This window comes from Carettochelys insculpta, chromosome 5, assembly GCF_033958435.1.
Source record: "Carettochelys insculpta isolate YL-2023 chromosome 5, ASM3395843v1, whole genome shotgun sequence".
NCBI lineage: Eukaryota > Metazoa > Chordata > Testudines > Carettochelyidae > Carettochelys > Carettochelys insculpta.
The window spans coordinates 104,587,581-104,605,119 of NC_134141.1; the positions used below are offsets into that span (position 1 = coordinate 104,587,581).

The 17,539-nt window shown below is 41.8% G+C and overlaps 1 protein-coding gene across 5 annotated transcripts in view; it reads right to left on the bottom strand.

The window, feature by feature from the left end:
* The window catches only part of NIPBL (NIPBL cohesin loading factor), a 319,709-nt gene that overhangs the window by 37,359 nt on the left and 264,811 nt on the right, over nucleotides 1-17,539 (bottom strand). For all 5 annotated transcript variants that reach the window (XM_074995642.1, XM_074995643.1, XM_074995645.1 and 2 more), the window contains 4 exons: nucleotides 17,356-17,502; nucleotides 8,252-8,386; nucleotides 6,013-6,111; nucleotides 2,829-2,882 (listed from right to left, as the gene is read on the bottom strand). In XM_074995642.1, the coding sequence (XP_074851743.1) occupies nucleotides 2,829-2,882; nucleotides 6,013-6,111; nucleotides 8,252-8,386; nucleotides 17,356-17,502 (435 nt within the window). The remainder of the gene's footprint in view (nucleotides 1-2,828; nucleotides 2,883-6,012; nucleotides 6,112-8,251; nucleotides 8,387-17,355; nucleotides 17,503-17,539) is intronic.

The window sequence follows — 17,539 nt, forward strand, 5'->3', positions numbered from 1 at the left end:
CTGACCATGATCATTGGAAACTGAAAGGGAGATCAGAATCTGGGTCAAGGCATTGAAACACTCACACTCGAATTTCCTATGTGAGTACAGGAGACCGCTTTTTTGGTTCTGGATGAGGGTCTTAAACTCATCCCACAACTGAGGGGGCAGGCAGTCCTTGAATTTAAGGAGGGAGGCCCAGGAGTTGTAGTCATGGCAACTCAGGATAGCTAGTTGGTTGACTATCCTGAGCAGCAGGCTCTTTGTTGAGTAGACCTTGTGGCCAAATAAGTCCAAGCATTTCACATTCTTAGATTTGTGTGTTGAGACCTGGTGACCCTATTGCTCCTTTTCATTCACCATCTCCATGACTCAGGAACATGGTGGAGGGTGAGCATGTAAGTATTTGAAGCCCTTGAAAGGGATAAAGTACTTCTTTTCAAATCTTTTGGCAGGGGAGGAGAGATGTTAACAGATGTTTGCCAGTTACTCTTGGCTGACACCACTAGAGATCTGTGAATGGGGAGGGCCACCTGTGAAAGGCCCTCAGGAATCAGGATGTCAGCCATCAAGTCATCCTCTTCAACCGCTACCTCCACTGGGAGGTTAAGGCTAAGGGCCACCTTTTGGAAGAGGTCCTGCAGAACCCTCTAGTACAGTGCGGGAGGAGGGCCTGTGATGAGATTTCCTGCCACCTGAGGAAGCCAGGTGGAGGGGCTGCCTCTTGCACATCCTCTGCTTGTTCTTTTGTGTGGGGTGTGGTACCCAAACAGGCCTCAGGAGGAGTGGTGCAGATGGTCTCTGATCTTGACATGGAGGATGGCAAACTAATGCCTCTGGCACTTGGGACTTGGAGAGACCCCACTAGGGGGCAGTGGTCATCATGGATTTGATGGATGGCCCAGGTGCTTCAAAACTGCCACTAAGGTGGCCACTGGGGAGCCCCCAAGTCCCTAGGCAAGTGAGGATCTGCAGGCATCTACCAGCCAGAAGTAATAGAGGTTTCCCTCAATGAAGGAGGAGAGTCCAAATGGAAAAGTCCTGGAGCGGCTGAACCAGTTTGGACTGGTGGTACTGGGCGCTGTGACAGAGACTGGCATTGGGACTGTGACTGGGGTGGGCAGTACCTAGATGGGAAGTGTGCCTGGACTGATGTTGGGGCCAGGACCGGTGTGGTCATCAGACCACTGCCGAAGTGAGGTTGTACATTCTGAAGAACGTTGGCAAGGCAAGGGTCTGCACTCTGAAGAATGGTGATGTTCCAAAGGCAGTGGTATGGAGAACCTGCATGTTCCGAAGAACAGTGCCAAGGTCAAGGGAAGTAAGGAGTTTGATGCTTACAGGACCCAGACGAGCTAGACCTTGAATGGTAACAGGACCCTTGGGACCATGAGACTTCTCAGTACTGGTCACTACAAGGGCAGTCATAGCGCTCTGATGACTCCAAAGCTGACCAGGATCCACTTGTCATGGACACGCCAAATGGGAATGGCTTTGGGGGGACTAACTGCAAGAATGGTTCTGCGAGTGCGACCAGTGCTGCAAATAACATTGGTGGTGCTCTGTGTGACTGCACTGGGATTCTATGCAGTTCCAGAACTCCAAGTGGGGAGACACTGAGGTCAGAAGAGGTGGGTCCATCATGGCCAGCTTTTCCTGTGAAGACTGGTGGGAAGCAGAGGCCCTGCCCCAGGATAGTGACTGCATCATCGGAATGAGGCTCCAAACAGCCTCAAAGGTGTCTGGTATGGAGGACAGGCCAACCATCAATGGTTCACTCCTCAGAGAGTCCAAAAGGATGGCACATGGTGAGCGGAAGGAGCTTGGTATGTCAGTGCCTTGGGGCCGAAAACTGTTAGGGCCTGCAGAGATAAATGTTGATAAAGAGGGGGTGCTGCCTCAACGACAGAAGGCTGTGCCAGGGAGCAGGAATGGTGACGAGTGGGGGCCTTTGGAGAATGCTGGTGCTGAGAGTCCTTCTTCAGCACTGGATCCAGGATTGAAGGGGGTGAGCTTCACACCAGAGCACTCAGCTCCCATTCCTGGCTTTGAGACCCAAGTGTTGATTCCCTAAGGAGTTGCTTCAGGTGAAAGTCCTGCTCTTTTCTGTTTCATGGTTTGAAGGTCTTGCAGATCTTACACATCAGCTTGATGAGCTTACCCCAAGTACCAGATTCACAAATCATGCAGGCTCTCCTTGGCATGGACTTGAGGTAATATCTGCAGGGTTTGAAACCATGGCACTTTGGTATGCCCCGGTTTCCTGGAAGGGACATGGCCAGAAAGGGGAAATTGCTTCACCTCCATCAGCTAACTCTAACTACTAACTAATTATTATTATTATTAAGTACAACTTTTTACAAGTATTGACAAAACAAAAAGATGGAAACACTAGGGACATGTGGTGCTTGCCAAGAAAGAGAGCCACAGTTCCAACAGCCTTCACTGATGGTAAGAAGGAACTGAAGGGCGGTCAGGACAGCGGGGCCATATATAGTGCACTATACTGGCGTCACACCAGGGAACTCCACTGCCAACCCAACAGATGGCAGTTAGGGTAAAACTTTCTGGCAGCTGTGCACATGTTGCATGAACACCTAATTAGAACAGATATAAACAAGCACTCAAAGTAGTAGTAGTATTAGGTATGAGAGCACTGCTAATGGAATGATACAATTGTAGAAGTCAAAAGGTTGTAACAAAAAAGTAAAGTCAATTCTACTATTAGGATACCAGTGTAAATCACTACTCTAGAAGTCCATAGAATTACATTTTAGCCCTGGGTTCCACAAAATATTCTGAGATTCTTTTGACTCTTGAGAAATGAGCCTCTCAGAAGCATTACTTACATTCTGAAGAAGTTGTTCAAACCAATCATAACCAGTGTCTCTGCAAGCTGCAACCTAAGAAAGAATATTTCAAATACATTTATACAAAAAGAAATCTGAAGAAAAATATAACTGAAGTATTTCAACACAGGTTTAAATTTAACCTATAATAAGTGATTTTCCCTTATTAGCATTAATTTTGATGGCAAAATATCAGCAATGGGAACTATGTCTTTGTTATTTAATTTTTTCCCACATTTTAGATGATATCACTGCCTATATAAAAATTAAAAGTCTCAAGTGTTTCTCTCTGATGTAGGATCACAGTCAGCTCAAATTTGACCTAAATGTTATGTTCTATGAAAACTAGTTTTTGGGAAAGCTGAAGAGCTAATAAAACATAAAACTTATTTCAACTGCCCCAAAATGTATTTTTTAAAGAAGCCCTATAGGATTTGCCATCATTCCAGCACTGTGTTAGCTCATGAGAACCGGAAGGTAAAATTACCTAGACTAAATGTAAGTGTAACTGGTTAGTCTCTTTTTATTGTCCAAGACCCACGTAATGAATAAACTACGGTTTAGTATAAATACTGTAGAGCAGATTTATCAGTGGTACGGTGTTAACAGTAAGATAAACAAATTTAGTTTTATTTGATCATGATTTTTAAACTGTATCTTTTCAAACAATATTTTTTTACATCTAAGCATGGAACTTGGATTGGAACTCCTAAATCACTGAGTAAAAATCCTGTGCTATTGCAGACAGCCCTGTCATACAATCTCATTCATAATACCAAACAAGCTCCACTTTAATATAGAATCTTATGGTGTTTTCCACCACTACTTCTTTTGTAAAGCTCTTCCAGAACCTCACTCATTTCATGGTTACACACCTTCACCTTCTAGTTGCAGACTAAATTTATTTATAGCCACTTTACATCCACTTGCTCTTCTGAAAATAGCTCTTCTCCCTCTCAAAACAGATCCTTGAGGAACTCCATGCATAACGTCTCTCCACCCTAATTGTTCTTCCTTCACCCACTCCTTTACCCACCTCACTACTCCTGTACTAATTCTCATCTTCTCCATTTTAACTAACAATTTCCTGTCTGCTACAGGATGAAACAACTTTACTGAAGTCCAGACAAATTAAATCTAATGCATTTCCCTAGTCTGAAAACAAAAATAAAAACAACAACAAAAATAAAACACAAAACCCCAGTAATTTTATCAAAGAAATCCCCGCTGCACCGGGGGGCTGCAATCCTGATCACAGCTAATCTGGGGTGCCCTCAGTGCCATCACGGGGTTGGAGAGGCGCCTTGTTAAAAGTCTGCTGTCTGGCGGAGCAAAGCTCCAGCAGCTCAATCAGAGGCAGCTGCTGCTGCACTGGTGAGGGGAGAGGCGATCCCCCTGCCAAAAAGGAACAGAGCTGGCACAGCCAGCTCTTCCCCTGAGTGCCATGGCGAGGAGGCAGGGGAGGGGAAAGGATCAAGCTCTATTCCTTTTTGACGGGGGGATCTCCCCCTGCCTCACCTATGTGGCAGCTGCTGCCTCTGGCTGGAGCTTCTAGACTCCCTCTCTAATCGGGCTAATGTGAGATATGCACATGTGGAATCTGCATATCTCAAGGGTTTACGGTACCCCAACTTGAACGAATTAAGCTCTAAATTTTGTTTCCACCCTGGATGTGATCATTTTCATTTTTATAAGCTCATTCCCATTAACTGTCTTGTCTTTGCTCATATGTTTTAGCAAAGTATTAATTTAGTTTTTGGGCCAAATCTGGACTATATAATCTTTACTCAACCCATGCAGAATAATGGAAATCACCTCTTTTCTTATTCTCTTTTTATTTATATGGATAAAGAGACATTTACTATTTATTTTAATTTCCTTTGCAATGTCTAACTCAGTTTGACTTTTGGCCATTCTCCCATTACCCCTATACTTTCTGATTTCCTAGACTGAAGCGTCTGCTGAGCAATGTTGTCTTTCATTCCTTGCAGGTTTTTTGTTATGGTCTAAAATCATTTTGAGACAGTTACTAATTCAGTTAGGTCTGTCAAGTTTTTTTCCTTTTATTTAGGAAGAAAATTCCAGGTTAGTTTTGAATATTTGACTCAAAGCCTGGTCCACATTTTTTTTTAATGGAGATACATGTCTCCTAGAGCTGGAAGGGACCTCAGAAGGTCATCTAGTCCAGTCCCCTGCCCTCTTAGCAGGACCAAACTCCATCCCTGGCATCTATTTGCCCCAGTCCCTAAATGGCCTCCTCAAGGATTGAGCTCACAACCCTGGGTTTAGCAGGCCAATGCTCAAACCATGGAGTTATCTCTCCCCCTTAAACTCTTCAACCTATCTTCACTAACTAGCTCCCTTAATTTCTCAAAAATATGCCATTTTGACATAAGAAAGCTCAGTTTAAGTTGTTTTTAATTAACTTTTCATTTAATTTAAACTGCATTGATTTGTGGTTACTCAAACCAAGTTTATTTTTACAACCTACTTCTCTACAATCTCCTCAATATTTATCAAAAACAGCTATAAAGTAGTAACACCTCTTGTTGTAAGTGATTATTTGGGTTATACCTAAATCACAAGTTTTAATCTGATATGTGACGATTCTAAAAATCTGGATTCAATTTGCTGTGATCTAAAGTGGGTACAACCAAAGTGGCATTCATTAGAGCTGTTTATATTTTTGCCAGTAGGTATTCTAGCCCTACATTTCTTATTATTATTAACTTTTCACGTCGATTTTATGCATCACAAATGGCATATTTTCTTCAAATGAACTTACATTTCTTTCATGTGCTCCAGGTAGTTTTGATGACAATGTGTAGCTCTATTAGAGAATTTTATTATATGTAATAGGAAACCATTTGCTATAATTATAATTTACTGTACCAGAACATAATGTAATACCAGTTATCATTAACAAAAGATTGATAAGTATTTATATTAAAAGTTTCCTGAAAGACTCTCGTTTCTTCCCAAATGTAAATGAATAAACCCATCACATTCAAGGGGATATAGCAAAAAAGCAGTAGATATCAGATTCATAAAACTGTGTGGTGATTCAATTACTTGTTTATTGTTATATCTTATAAGAAGGCTCAACAATGAAAATTATTTCAAAAACATACTAAAAATACCTAATAAAAATCTGCATATAACAGTTCAAATTTGTAAGGCATACCACATCAGTGATGTTTAGTATTTTCCTGGTCATTGCTTCTTTGTCGTTGTGGGGAGTTGGAGTAAACCAGAGTTTCTGGAATGTCTCATTCACCAGTTTCTAAAGGGAAAAGTATTGACACAGATACTTAACTTTATCTTGACATAAAAAGCTTCCATATTATTTCCCACATAAGAGCACAAGCATACTGATGGTGTGTCATTTTACACATAATTACTGGAGCTAAGTGAGGCCTTCTAGAAAGAGAAGGTTACCTGAGAAAAACAATTATCTCTATCTTAGAAGCTGGAGCCCCAAACCAGGCCTCAGTCACATTGGACCTCCAAGCTGTATCTGAGGTCACCATTGCCTGGAAGGACATCTGGATAGTTATTAATGACCAGTGGAAATCCATGCTGCTCAAAATCCACACTACAGCAACGTTTGTGGAAATTTTTTTTTCAGCATTTTACTGAAAGATTTTGTGAGACTAGGAAGAACTGTTGCAAATGTCACAAGACCATTACTACAGTTCCCTGATAGCTCACTATGACTTGCAAGCCACGGGAAAATTTTGGCCCAATGCCAAAATACTAATTCAGAAACAGTCTATGGCCTGGCTGGCCTGCCACAAAAGTGATAACAGCATACACTGTACTAGTAATATTCAATACCTGCCAAAGCAGATGTAAGAGAGTCAGGGGAGAAGAGAGGTGACTCGTTTACTACCCTGGACCTAGCACATGTCCCCAGGTGGCCCATGCCTCTTTGGGTACCACATTATATAGGATTCTGCAACTATATGTTGAAGGGCAGGGAAGGTAACAAAAAAAAAAAAAAAGAGAGAGAACGCAAAATCAGGTTTCCCCAACTCCAGTATATGGCACCAGTAGCTCCTCTGTCATCCAAACACATAGATCCAGCTGTTCAATCCCCCACTTTAATTACATAATCACATCTTTTTTTCCATTGGGACCCAGGCTTCATTCAGTGTACAGAAAGGACAGAATGAAGGTACCACTGACACATATAAAAATAATACAGTTTTAATATATGTTTGTGTGTGTATGTGTTTTAATGCAGTAATAGAAGCGTAGGTCTAGAAGGGACCTTAATAGGTCATCTAGCTTAATACCCTGTACTTAAGGCAGGACTACAGAATAACTACATCATTCTTGACAAGTGTTTGTCTAACCAGCTCTTAAAAACCTCCAGCGATGGAAATTCCATAACGTTCCTACAATTTGTTCTAGTGCTTAACTACTCAGAGAATTAGGAAGCTTTTCCTAATGTCAAACCTAAACCTTCCCTGGCATTGTTTCTTGTCTCATTCTCAGAGATTAAGAAGAACATTTTTTTCAACCTTCTCCTTCAACTTTTTATGTCCTTGAAAATTTTATTATGTCCCCTCTCAGCCTTCTCGTCTCCAAACTAAACAAACAAACAAGCAAACAAAAACAAACCAATTTTTCCTATATTCCCCCAAGTGATGTTTTCTAGATATCTAATATTTTTTTTGCTCTTCTCTGGACTTTCTCTAAATAGTCCACCATTTTTTTTTTTTTTAAACAATACAATTCCCAGAACTGGTATTTCACCTGAGGCCTTAACTGCACACATGAAAGAATTATTGTGCTACTCTCTTGTGATACTTACAACGCTCCTACTAATACGTTCCAGATTGATGAAGGTTTTTGTTTTTGTTCTCTCCCTGCAGTGTTATTACACTCAAATTATATTTAACTTGTGATCCACTATACCCTAATGACCCTTTTCTACAATAGTCTTTCCTAGGGAGTCATTTCCCATTTTTTATTTGTGCAATTGACTGGTCCTTCCTTAATAGAGTAGTTTGTATTTATCTTTATTGAATTTCATTCTATTTACTTCAGATAATTTCACCAGATTAAGCATTTGCATCCGACCCAAGCTGGGGTGGGGTTTATTTATGTGAGTAAACAGTTAGGAAGAGTGAGGATAATAAATATTTGCATGTGGAAAAGAAAAAAATGTTATATTATTTTTGAGCTCCCTTATTCTTTAATAAAAATTAAGTAAAAAACAAAACAACACATCTGACAGGAACCTATTAATAACTGTCTTTTTAAATTTATTTTTTTTTACAAATTTAAAATGAATAAAAACCATTCATGCACTAAAACACTCTCTCATACTGCTTCAGAAAAACCTAAGACTTTTGTTTTAACAAATAACTAAAATAAACTGTAATTAAAAGATGAAAAGAAATATTCTACCCTACCTTAATGCCCTCTTCATCATTGACTCTGCGAATCATTTTTACGCACATCTCTGTAATCTTGGGAAACGTTGGCTGTTCAATGCAGATATCCCTAAGAATCTTTATAACTCTCTTTCTGACACTGATACCAGTATCCTGGTGGGAGAAAGCAAAATAGTCTTGAAAAAAAAATCAGAAGTGAGAATGCATTTAAATACTGTGTGCAGTACTATAAATGAAAACATATAAAGTTTGATTTGCAAAGCATGTTAAAACATTAACTAAGAAATTCTAAATGAACCTTTATGCAAGACAGCATTAGTGTTTGATAACATCATACTTCATTCCAGGGATCTTGTAGGTCCTTAAAATCCTGTGAATACTGCATTACAGATGCGCTCAACATCCTCTCCCTCAGAAGTTCTGTGCTCTTTTTGGTATTAAGTATTGGTCTAAAATCCCTTCAGGGCCGAATAACTCTGCATGTTAACTGAACAGAGATTACATTCATCTAGGAAGCAACAAACTGATGATCTAAATGCAGACGTTCTGCATGAGACATAAAATGGGTGAGGTAATATCTTTTATTGAACCAACTTTTGTTGATGAACGAGAGAAGCTGCTGAGCTACACCAGATATTTTAGTTCAGGTCAGGGAAGGGTACCACAAAAATCATCTTGCATTAGCTGTGAAACACACTGTTTCAGTATAAGCTATCACAGCACACATTATGAGGGATCACTCAAGTTAGCATTGATATGGTAACACCTCTGGAGTCATAGGACCAAAAGGGTGTTTCATTCAAGAGCATAGCGACTGTATGGTTCTACCCACACACGTTTCTGGAATATTTTGTGCACAGGATGAGGTGCATCACATGTTGTAACAGATGTGCTTAGGAGCACAGCTACTAGGCCAACTGGGCTATTTCACTGCAAATTACATTTTTGATTATTACCTGGATACATTCCAACATATGTTTAATACCTCAAATTACAGTAACAAACGATAATAAATAAACTCACGTTTGATAGTTCCCTATTTTAAATTAGCAGGTTTACTTTCTTCTGTCCCGAATGAGATACAGCAGGCTCTCTTCTATTGTTAGCCCTGATATTTGACATATATACGAGACAAACTAATGGTCATAGTGAGATGAGGACTTCTTTTGGTAGATCACTCCAAATTCTAAATCTCTATATTATCAGATATAAAACTGCAACTCTCCTAATTTTTCAGACAAATCAGCTTGTACTCTAACTTGCTGAAACACTCAGATATGACAAAATATTATTTACTGGACAGAAATGGCAGAAGTATATCTGACCCTAACTAATAATTTTCCCATCCTTTGTTAATCAGATTTGCAGTTTGGAGAATCTCATTGGATTTTTCCATCCTTCTTAATGTCCAACTAGCAGAAACAGCTAGAGTACTTTCCCTCCATCCAAATATGCATTGTTCAGAAGGTGTCAACTATTTTTGTCCAACTGTGGACACTGCCAGTGTTACCCATGTCTTTTTTGACCTTGAGACCGATTTTCTGCAATATGTTCTACCATAAATGGGAGCATACCTAAAGATCATTCAAAACTTCAGTGTACCATAATTGTGTTTTTCAAAGATAGCTTACTGCTCTTGAATGCCAGAGACTGCACTGTCTGCCAACAAATACATGCTCACATGCATGCTGACCAATGCTGTCTCATTGTTTTCCTTCAAAAACAACAAGAAGTCCTGTGGCACCTTATAGACTAACATACTTTGGAGCATAAGCTTTCTTGGGCAGAGACCCGCTTTGTCAGATGCGTGAGTCCCTCATGAGACTCATGAATCTGAAGAAGCGGGACTTTGCCCACAAAAGCTTTTACTCCAAAATATCTGTTTGTCTATAAGGTGCCACAGGACTTCTTCCTGTTTGTGACGATACAGAATAACACAGCTACCTCTCTGATAATTGTTTCCCTCGTACTCCTCATCAGTCTGTTTGTATAGAAAAGTTACCTTGTGCAGTAATGATGGTCCTTTGAGAGGCGTGTCCCTGTGGGTGCTCAAAGGTAGGTGTTGGGCTCACCCAGCACGGCAGCTCAGAAACCTTGCAAGCAGTATTGAGTGGAGCTGCACAAGTACTAATCCAATGTGTGCCATCTGCGCCACTAGGAACAGGGCACAGTCCTGCTCTGTCTTCCATTACTTCACTGGCGTCCTAACTATGTCTATTGTACCGAGTAGACGGGAGGCAGAAGGGACGTGGACCACCCACGGGGCGGGGGGGGCGGGGAACAGCTCAAAAAACCATCATTACTGCACAAGTTAAATAACTTCTCTTTCTTCTTTGAGTGCTGTCCATGTGCGTGCTCCGTGGTAGATGCCTGTAGAGCAGTAACCCCTTATTTGGATGGTGGATTTTGATTTGGTGCATCTACTGTGGGCAATATTGTCTTAGCTACTGCCATATTGTCATCTGCATGAGAATGTATGGCATAATGTGTCATGAGCATGTGGTCCAAGGACCACGAGGTTGCATGACATGTTCTGTAAGGGTACTTACATTAAGATGGTTATGGCTGTTCTACTGATCTTGTAGAATGTGCCTTCAGAAATACCAGGAGTGGTCTGTTTCGAGTAGAATAGCATTGCACTATGCATGTAGATGTGAGCCACATCTTATAGCTTGGGATGACAGGCGCAATCCCTTTGATCTTTGTTCAATAGATAAAAATAATGTTTGCAATTTTCTAAAGGACCATGTCCTGTCTATGTAGAAGGATATGGCCCTCCTGATATTCAAAGTGTGCAGTATAGAGTAGAAGGTAGGTAGGGTTATAGGTTTGGCGATATGGAATTGAGAGCAGACTTTTGGTAGAAAGGCAGAATGAAGTCATATTACAACCTTGTGTTTGTTAAAGATTGTATATGGCAGAGAGTCAATCAAAGAAGCTATGTTGCTCAGCCTTCAAATTGATATTATCACCACTAAAAACAGCATTTTCTTTGTTAACATGCCCAGGGAACATGCGGCCATTGACTTGAATGGGGGTCCCACCAAAGTTGCAGTCAAGACTCATACGCAGCAGGCTTTTGTGGGTTGTATGCCCCTTTCAGGACATCAGGATGAGAAGCAATTGGACTCGGAGAAGTAAGTATCGTGTGTTGTTTCTCATATGCTCCGTAACAGCATATCTGTTACTTGCTAGGAGTAGTGGTATGTGTTCTGTGGGAGCCAGACAGAAAGCAAGGTCATCAGATGTAGGGTATACAGTATGGGGTGAAGCATGGTACCCTTGCTCTGAAAGAGCTTGGGGAATCGGATCTGATTCAGCTGCATTGGAGCTGTGAAGATGATCCATGCACCATCTGTCTGGATCTTCCTGAGGATTCAGGTTATCAAACAATGGGTGAAAAGACACACAGGAGAGGAGGAAGGCATCCCCCCAGAGCTTTGTGGTGTTTGCCCGCTCTCGAACAATATTGTCTGCATTTGTATTTCATTTTTCTTTCCTGAAATATATGATGTCATCCATATTTGTTGCAAAGAGTTCAGTTTCATCAAATGGTAAGTCCTCCACTTTTGTTGGAGTTCTGTCAGGACATCTGCTGTCTGCAGCCATAAGGATCTTGACATAACAGTGGCCGAAGCTATGGTCCTAGCTATCATGTCAGAAGAGTCTAATGCCATCTGCCATGCTGTTCTGATGTATTGTGTGGCTTTCTGGGAATACAGGCTTGAGAATAGGTCTCTTGTCATCAGGAAGATAAGGAATTAGTTGAGAAATCTGGAGTAACTGTAGAAGTCATGGCTAGCTAAAAGCACCGAATAATTAGCTATGTGTGGTTGAAGTGTAGAAGGTGAATACTTCTTCCTATGTGATAGCTCCAAACATTTATGCTCCTGATTAGAAAGGATAGTTTTGTATTTTGATGATTTTGCTCTCTAGTTGGCAGCATCTACCACTAGAGAAGTGGGCTGTGGATTTAAAATTTGAAAGTCCATGCCTTCAGCCAGGGCAAATAGTTTCTACCATCACGTTTATTCGTGGGTTTAGGTATGGTCAGGTTTAGCTAGATTCCACCTGCTGCCTCCATCATCGACTGGGAGATCCACCCTGGCCGTGGCAGGTGGATGTAATTTTCTTTTTAAGCTTATATTGTTTCTGTGGCATTTCTGTTAAGTTGATTTGCTCCCAAGTTGCCACTCTCTTAAAAATATCCTGAAACTGTTTTAGGTCAACAGGAGAAGAAAGGTGTGACTGCTTCTCCATGAGACAATGCAGATTCAGCCACTGGAGAGTCTGGAGGCAGCTGTGACTTGAGATCATCTGGCACATGAGTATCATGTACTTCTACCTCCTTTCCATGGTGTGAGGAGATGGAGAAGATAGAAGATGGCTGGTGTTGTGCCACAGTAGAGGGTGCTCTCGAGTGATCCCTAATGGCACCACTGTAGCGGCAGGGTGAGATGGATGAGCTGCACTCGGAGATGAGTATTGTGACGAGAATAGACTTCTGTAGTCACAATATCTATTAGTCCTGTAAGTGTGTGATGTGAGGGCATCTGGAAATTGACTAACAACTGGGTGAACAAGATCAGTATACTGCAGAGAAGTAAGGGCACAGTGATTGCTAGTATGTGGGTGCCTTATAATAAGAAAGGTAACAACTCGCATTATTCATATGGCGGTAGGATGATATAGGAGATGCCGCTGTACTGATGACCTTGTTAAGGGTGTAGTTCCAAGAAAGAACTCTGTTTTCATGGTAGTCTTTCCAGTGGCTATGATGATGAAATATGGGACAAGAGCTGCACCAAGGTTTGGTGTTGCTTCCCTCAGTGCCGAGAAAGAATGTGGTACCGTATGTTGTGGCACTGGTAAAGGCTTTGGTTCATCCGGTGCCATCTGCACATTCAGCGTAGCAGCCACAGTTTGGTCTGCTGGTGATGGTGATGGTCACGCAACCCTCTCTGATGCTACCAGTGCTGTATGGAGCAGGAGTTGGAGTTGTTCTGTGGAAAGTGCAGCTTTAAGGTGAAAGCCAGAGGCAGGTTTGGGCTTTTGTATGCCTGATGTGTCTGCTTCTTCTCCCATGCTTTCAGAGACTCCTAATGTACAGAGTACGCGGCTACAGATTTACTTTGTTTCATATAAAATCTAATATGGCTTGTTTTAGCCACTGACACTAAGAATACAAAAGCATTCTCACAGTTTTCTAATTTGTGGCATTGTAAAAGTATTTTCTGATGTCTGAGTGGTTATGTTATATATGTTTATAATATTTTGATAGATGACACAAACATTAATGTAACAATAAAAAAGCATTAGCATTTTGAATATCAGTGTATTTATTTTGATTAACATGTGCATGTGGAAGGCTTTAGGAGCATGTCCATGCCAAACACTTATAAATACATATAGACATATTCAGTATGACCCTGTGTCATTGTTTAAAGAACTTCTAGGATACTATAACTAAAAGTCTAAACTCCTCATCCCCATATTTCCATCTCTGTGTATTAAGCCTGGGTAAATAGATAAGCTAAGAAGTAGTGTGGTGTAATGGGGTAGAGAGCGTAATGGGTAGTGTGTGTAATGGGGAAGCTTGGTCCTTGCCTTTGCCCTCACTGAGGAGTCCAAGAAGTCCCCGTCAGAAGGGACACTGTCCACACTGAATTGTGAGTCGGACATCGGTTCAAGAGCCTTGTTAACAGGGAGCATTTAAGTTCAACTCCCTGTTTTCCTAACTTGTGCAGTGGGACTCTTGCATTGAGAGCATTTGTGGGATGTGAGCCCCTCTGAAGCAACATAGTGCGAGTGCCCATGTTATTCTGGCAACAGTAATGGCTGTGGTTCAGCTAGCGCTGTTTGCATGTTCGGCACAGCAGCCAAAGCTTGGTTTGATGGTGGTTATGAAACCCCTCCAGCATCGCTGGTGCCTTTGGAATGGGGATTGGGGCTGCTTTATTTTAAAGAGCAGCTTTTAAGATTAGTGCTGGGGGCAGGCTGGGGGTTTTGTATGCCCAATGTGCCCAATTCATCTGCCTTGCTCAGTCTGGGCAGGGAACACAAGGAAAGGGTTGCTCTTTGCCTCAGTCCCCAGTGAGGAGCCAACAGAATCCCTGATATAAGGGATATTCAGTGCCTTAACTGAAGGTCCAACAATGGCTCCAGATAGTGGTTATTGTTCCCTGCAGCAGCTCTGTTAGTTTTAGTCCTGGCTTTGCATGATGCTGGTGGTAGGACCAGAAGTTGCACCAGGGTTTGATGTTGCTCTCTTGGTGCCGGGAGACAGAGCTCTGTTACAGCTGGTGCTGGCTGAACATTCTTCATGGCAGCCACTGCTTGATCTGCTGGCTCCACTGATGACCCAGTAGCCCCTTCCAGCATTGCTGGTGCCCCAGGGGGTGAAGCTGCTTTACCTGAAGTGCAGTTCTGAGCTTAAAGCTGGAGGCAGGCTTGGACTTCTGTGTGCCCAACGTGCTCAGTTCATCCCCCGTGCTCACCCTGGGTAGGGAGTAGAATGGGGAAGGCTTGTACTCTGCCTTAGTCCCCAGTGAGGAGGCAGATAAGTTTCAAACAGAAGTGACATCATTGCTTTAAACTGTGGGTTTGGCACGCGTTTAAAAGATTTATCAGAAGGGAGCAGTCTCAGTTGCAGCTCCGTATCTCTTCTATCTCTAGCTGTAAGGCTCTTACAGGTTGCCTCAGAGGAAAGTGCATAGAGCATGGAGAAAAAGCTCTAAATTCCTCCTTCTTCTGCTTTCTCCCTCTGGTGGTAGAGCGAACTGGGGGAAGAAGCAGAGTGTTCCTATGTGATTTGGTTAGGGATTGAGTGCTATGATTCCTTGATGGAACTCTGTTTGTTTAGCCATAGTTTTCCATGGTGCTGCAGGGAGAGCTGCTTCTGTGGCAGGTTTTGAGTTTGTTCTTCTGGTGCCGGGAGAGAGCATAACAATGAAGTTTCCTCCGGTGCCGGTAATGGCTGTATTTCAACCGGTGCTAGTTGCACACTCTGCACAGCAGCCTCTTCTCGGTCTATCGGTGTTGGTACTGGCTGCGGTTTTTTTTTTGTTTTTTTTTTTAAATATAGATATATGCAGCTCTGTCTGCTGCTGCTCAGGCAAGGTTTGAAGTTGTTTTCCTGGTGCTGGGAGAGTGCACGGTACTGCAGGTTCCTCCGGCAGCAGAGATTCCTCCAACACGACACTAGTACTTAGCTTATCTATTTACCCAAGCTTAATACACAGAGATGGAAATATGGGGATAAGGAGTTTAGACTTTTAGTTATAGTATCCTAGAAGTTCTTTAAACAATGACACAAGGTCATATTGAATATGTCTATATGTATTTATAAGTGTTTGGCATGGACATGCTCCTAAAGCCTTCCACATGCACATGTTAATCAAAATAAATACACTGACATTCCAAAGGCTAATGCTTTTTTATTGTTACATTAATGTTTGCAATCAAACATTACAATCAATATTATAATCAAAATATTATAAACACATATAACGTAACCACTCAGACATCAGAAAATACTTTTACTATGCCACAAATTAGAAAAATGTGAGAACACTTTTGTATTCTTAGTGTCAGTGGCTAAAACAAGCAATATTAGATTTTATATGAGACTGTAGCCAGACAGCCAGCCCCCTCTCAGACCAGCATTGCTGGGAACACAAGGGAGCCAAAACAACAGGGCACTTAACATAAATTCCAGCACAGCCTTTGAAGCTGTGAGAAGCACAGGTGTGCTGCTACAATGTGCCTCTGGGAACATATACAACGATTAGGCTCACAGCAGACAGAGAAGCTGTGACAGACATGGCTCTTAGCTCCTACTAAATAACGTGATGCACACACACCCACATCCTAGGTGGGAAAATATTTACCCTAATAAAAGAATGTCCAGTAGTCAAAACTTATTGTTTCTCTCCCTTGCAAGCGTAAACTACTCTTGCAAGAGCTGGCGTCGCCCAGACAGACCAGCCCCAATTTGGCATAAGAAAGGAGAAAGAGAATAAAGGAGTACAGAGGTATAAGTATGGGACCTACAGCACCATGATTTTGGAGTGCTTTTCACTATCTATCTGCTGGTCAGATAAGTGACAGCCTCCCAAGGCTTCTGCAGCTAAGAGGGTCCCTGAGCCTTGTCCCTTATTCGTCTTTCCGCGGAATTGAGTGACCGATCCTGGCTTGGCACCGCTGGAATCGAGAGATGCAAGGAGGGTAAGAAGCACCCACAACTGATCTCCTATCTTTAGTGTACACATATTTTGAAATAGAGCTCTATACTTTGTTGTCTTTCTTTGGGATTGTGGCTTCAGTTTTGTAACTTGTTTGTGTGTGTAACATCTATACATTTAAATAAGTAGGCACTAGCAATTTTGTAACCACATGATTAGAATCTAGTTTAATAAATTTTGGTAACCATTTGTGCATAAGCCTGACTTGTTTCTCTGGTTTACTGTAAAGCAGCCAACACAATTAAAGAACCTCAGCCGTTTTGGCTATAAAGCCTGGCCATTAGGTGAGAGTACTAAGAGCCTAGCGTTGAGTTGTGCCGCCTCCACGGGGCAAACTCTTGGGGCGCCTGTCAGTCAATCCTGACTGCCCACTGCGAAGGAGCTCTGAGCTCTAGCAGTTAAAGTCACGGATGGTATAAAACGGGCATAGCTGGCACCTCACCAAACATCCTTGGCCATCGGCTAACAGAGACAGACTAAATCTGTAGCCGTGTACTCTGTATATTAGGAGACTCTGCACCAGATCATGCCACCAAATTCAGTGGCCTCCCTCCCAACAGTATGCTTAGAGAGAAGTAATAAAATCCTTCATTTCAACTGTACGTTACTAGGTGTAGATGAAAAATCCTGCCTGAGCCATTTTACCTTACAAGGTATTTATGTATGTTTAGCTTTTGACCAACAAGTTCCTCATTAAAAGCAACTGTTTCAATTCACATTAGCCTGATGGGCTGATTTTTTAGCTTTGACTTCCCCAAAAATCTATACAAGGTCATTCATTCTAGAACCTGGAACATTATTAAATATAATTAGGGACATCAATCCAGTTAAAAATGTATTTATATATATATATCAAAGTGATTTCAAAAATGACCATACCAGTATTCGCTCAATGAGCATGTCGTAATACTGTTCAGCAAGCTGAGGTCGACAGAGCACAAACCGGCCAAGCAACTCCACAGCTGCTTCTCGTACACTCGTGGAGTTATCCATTAATCGTCCATGAACACCTCGTTGCATATCCAACTGAAAAAACAAAGGAAAAACACAAATGCAAAGTATG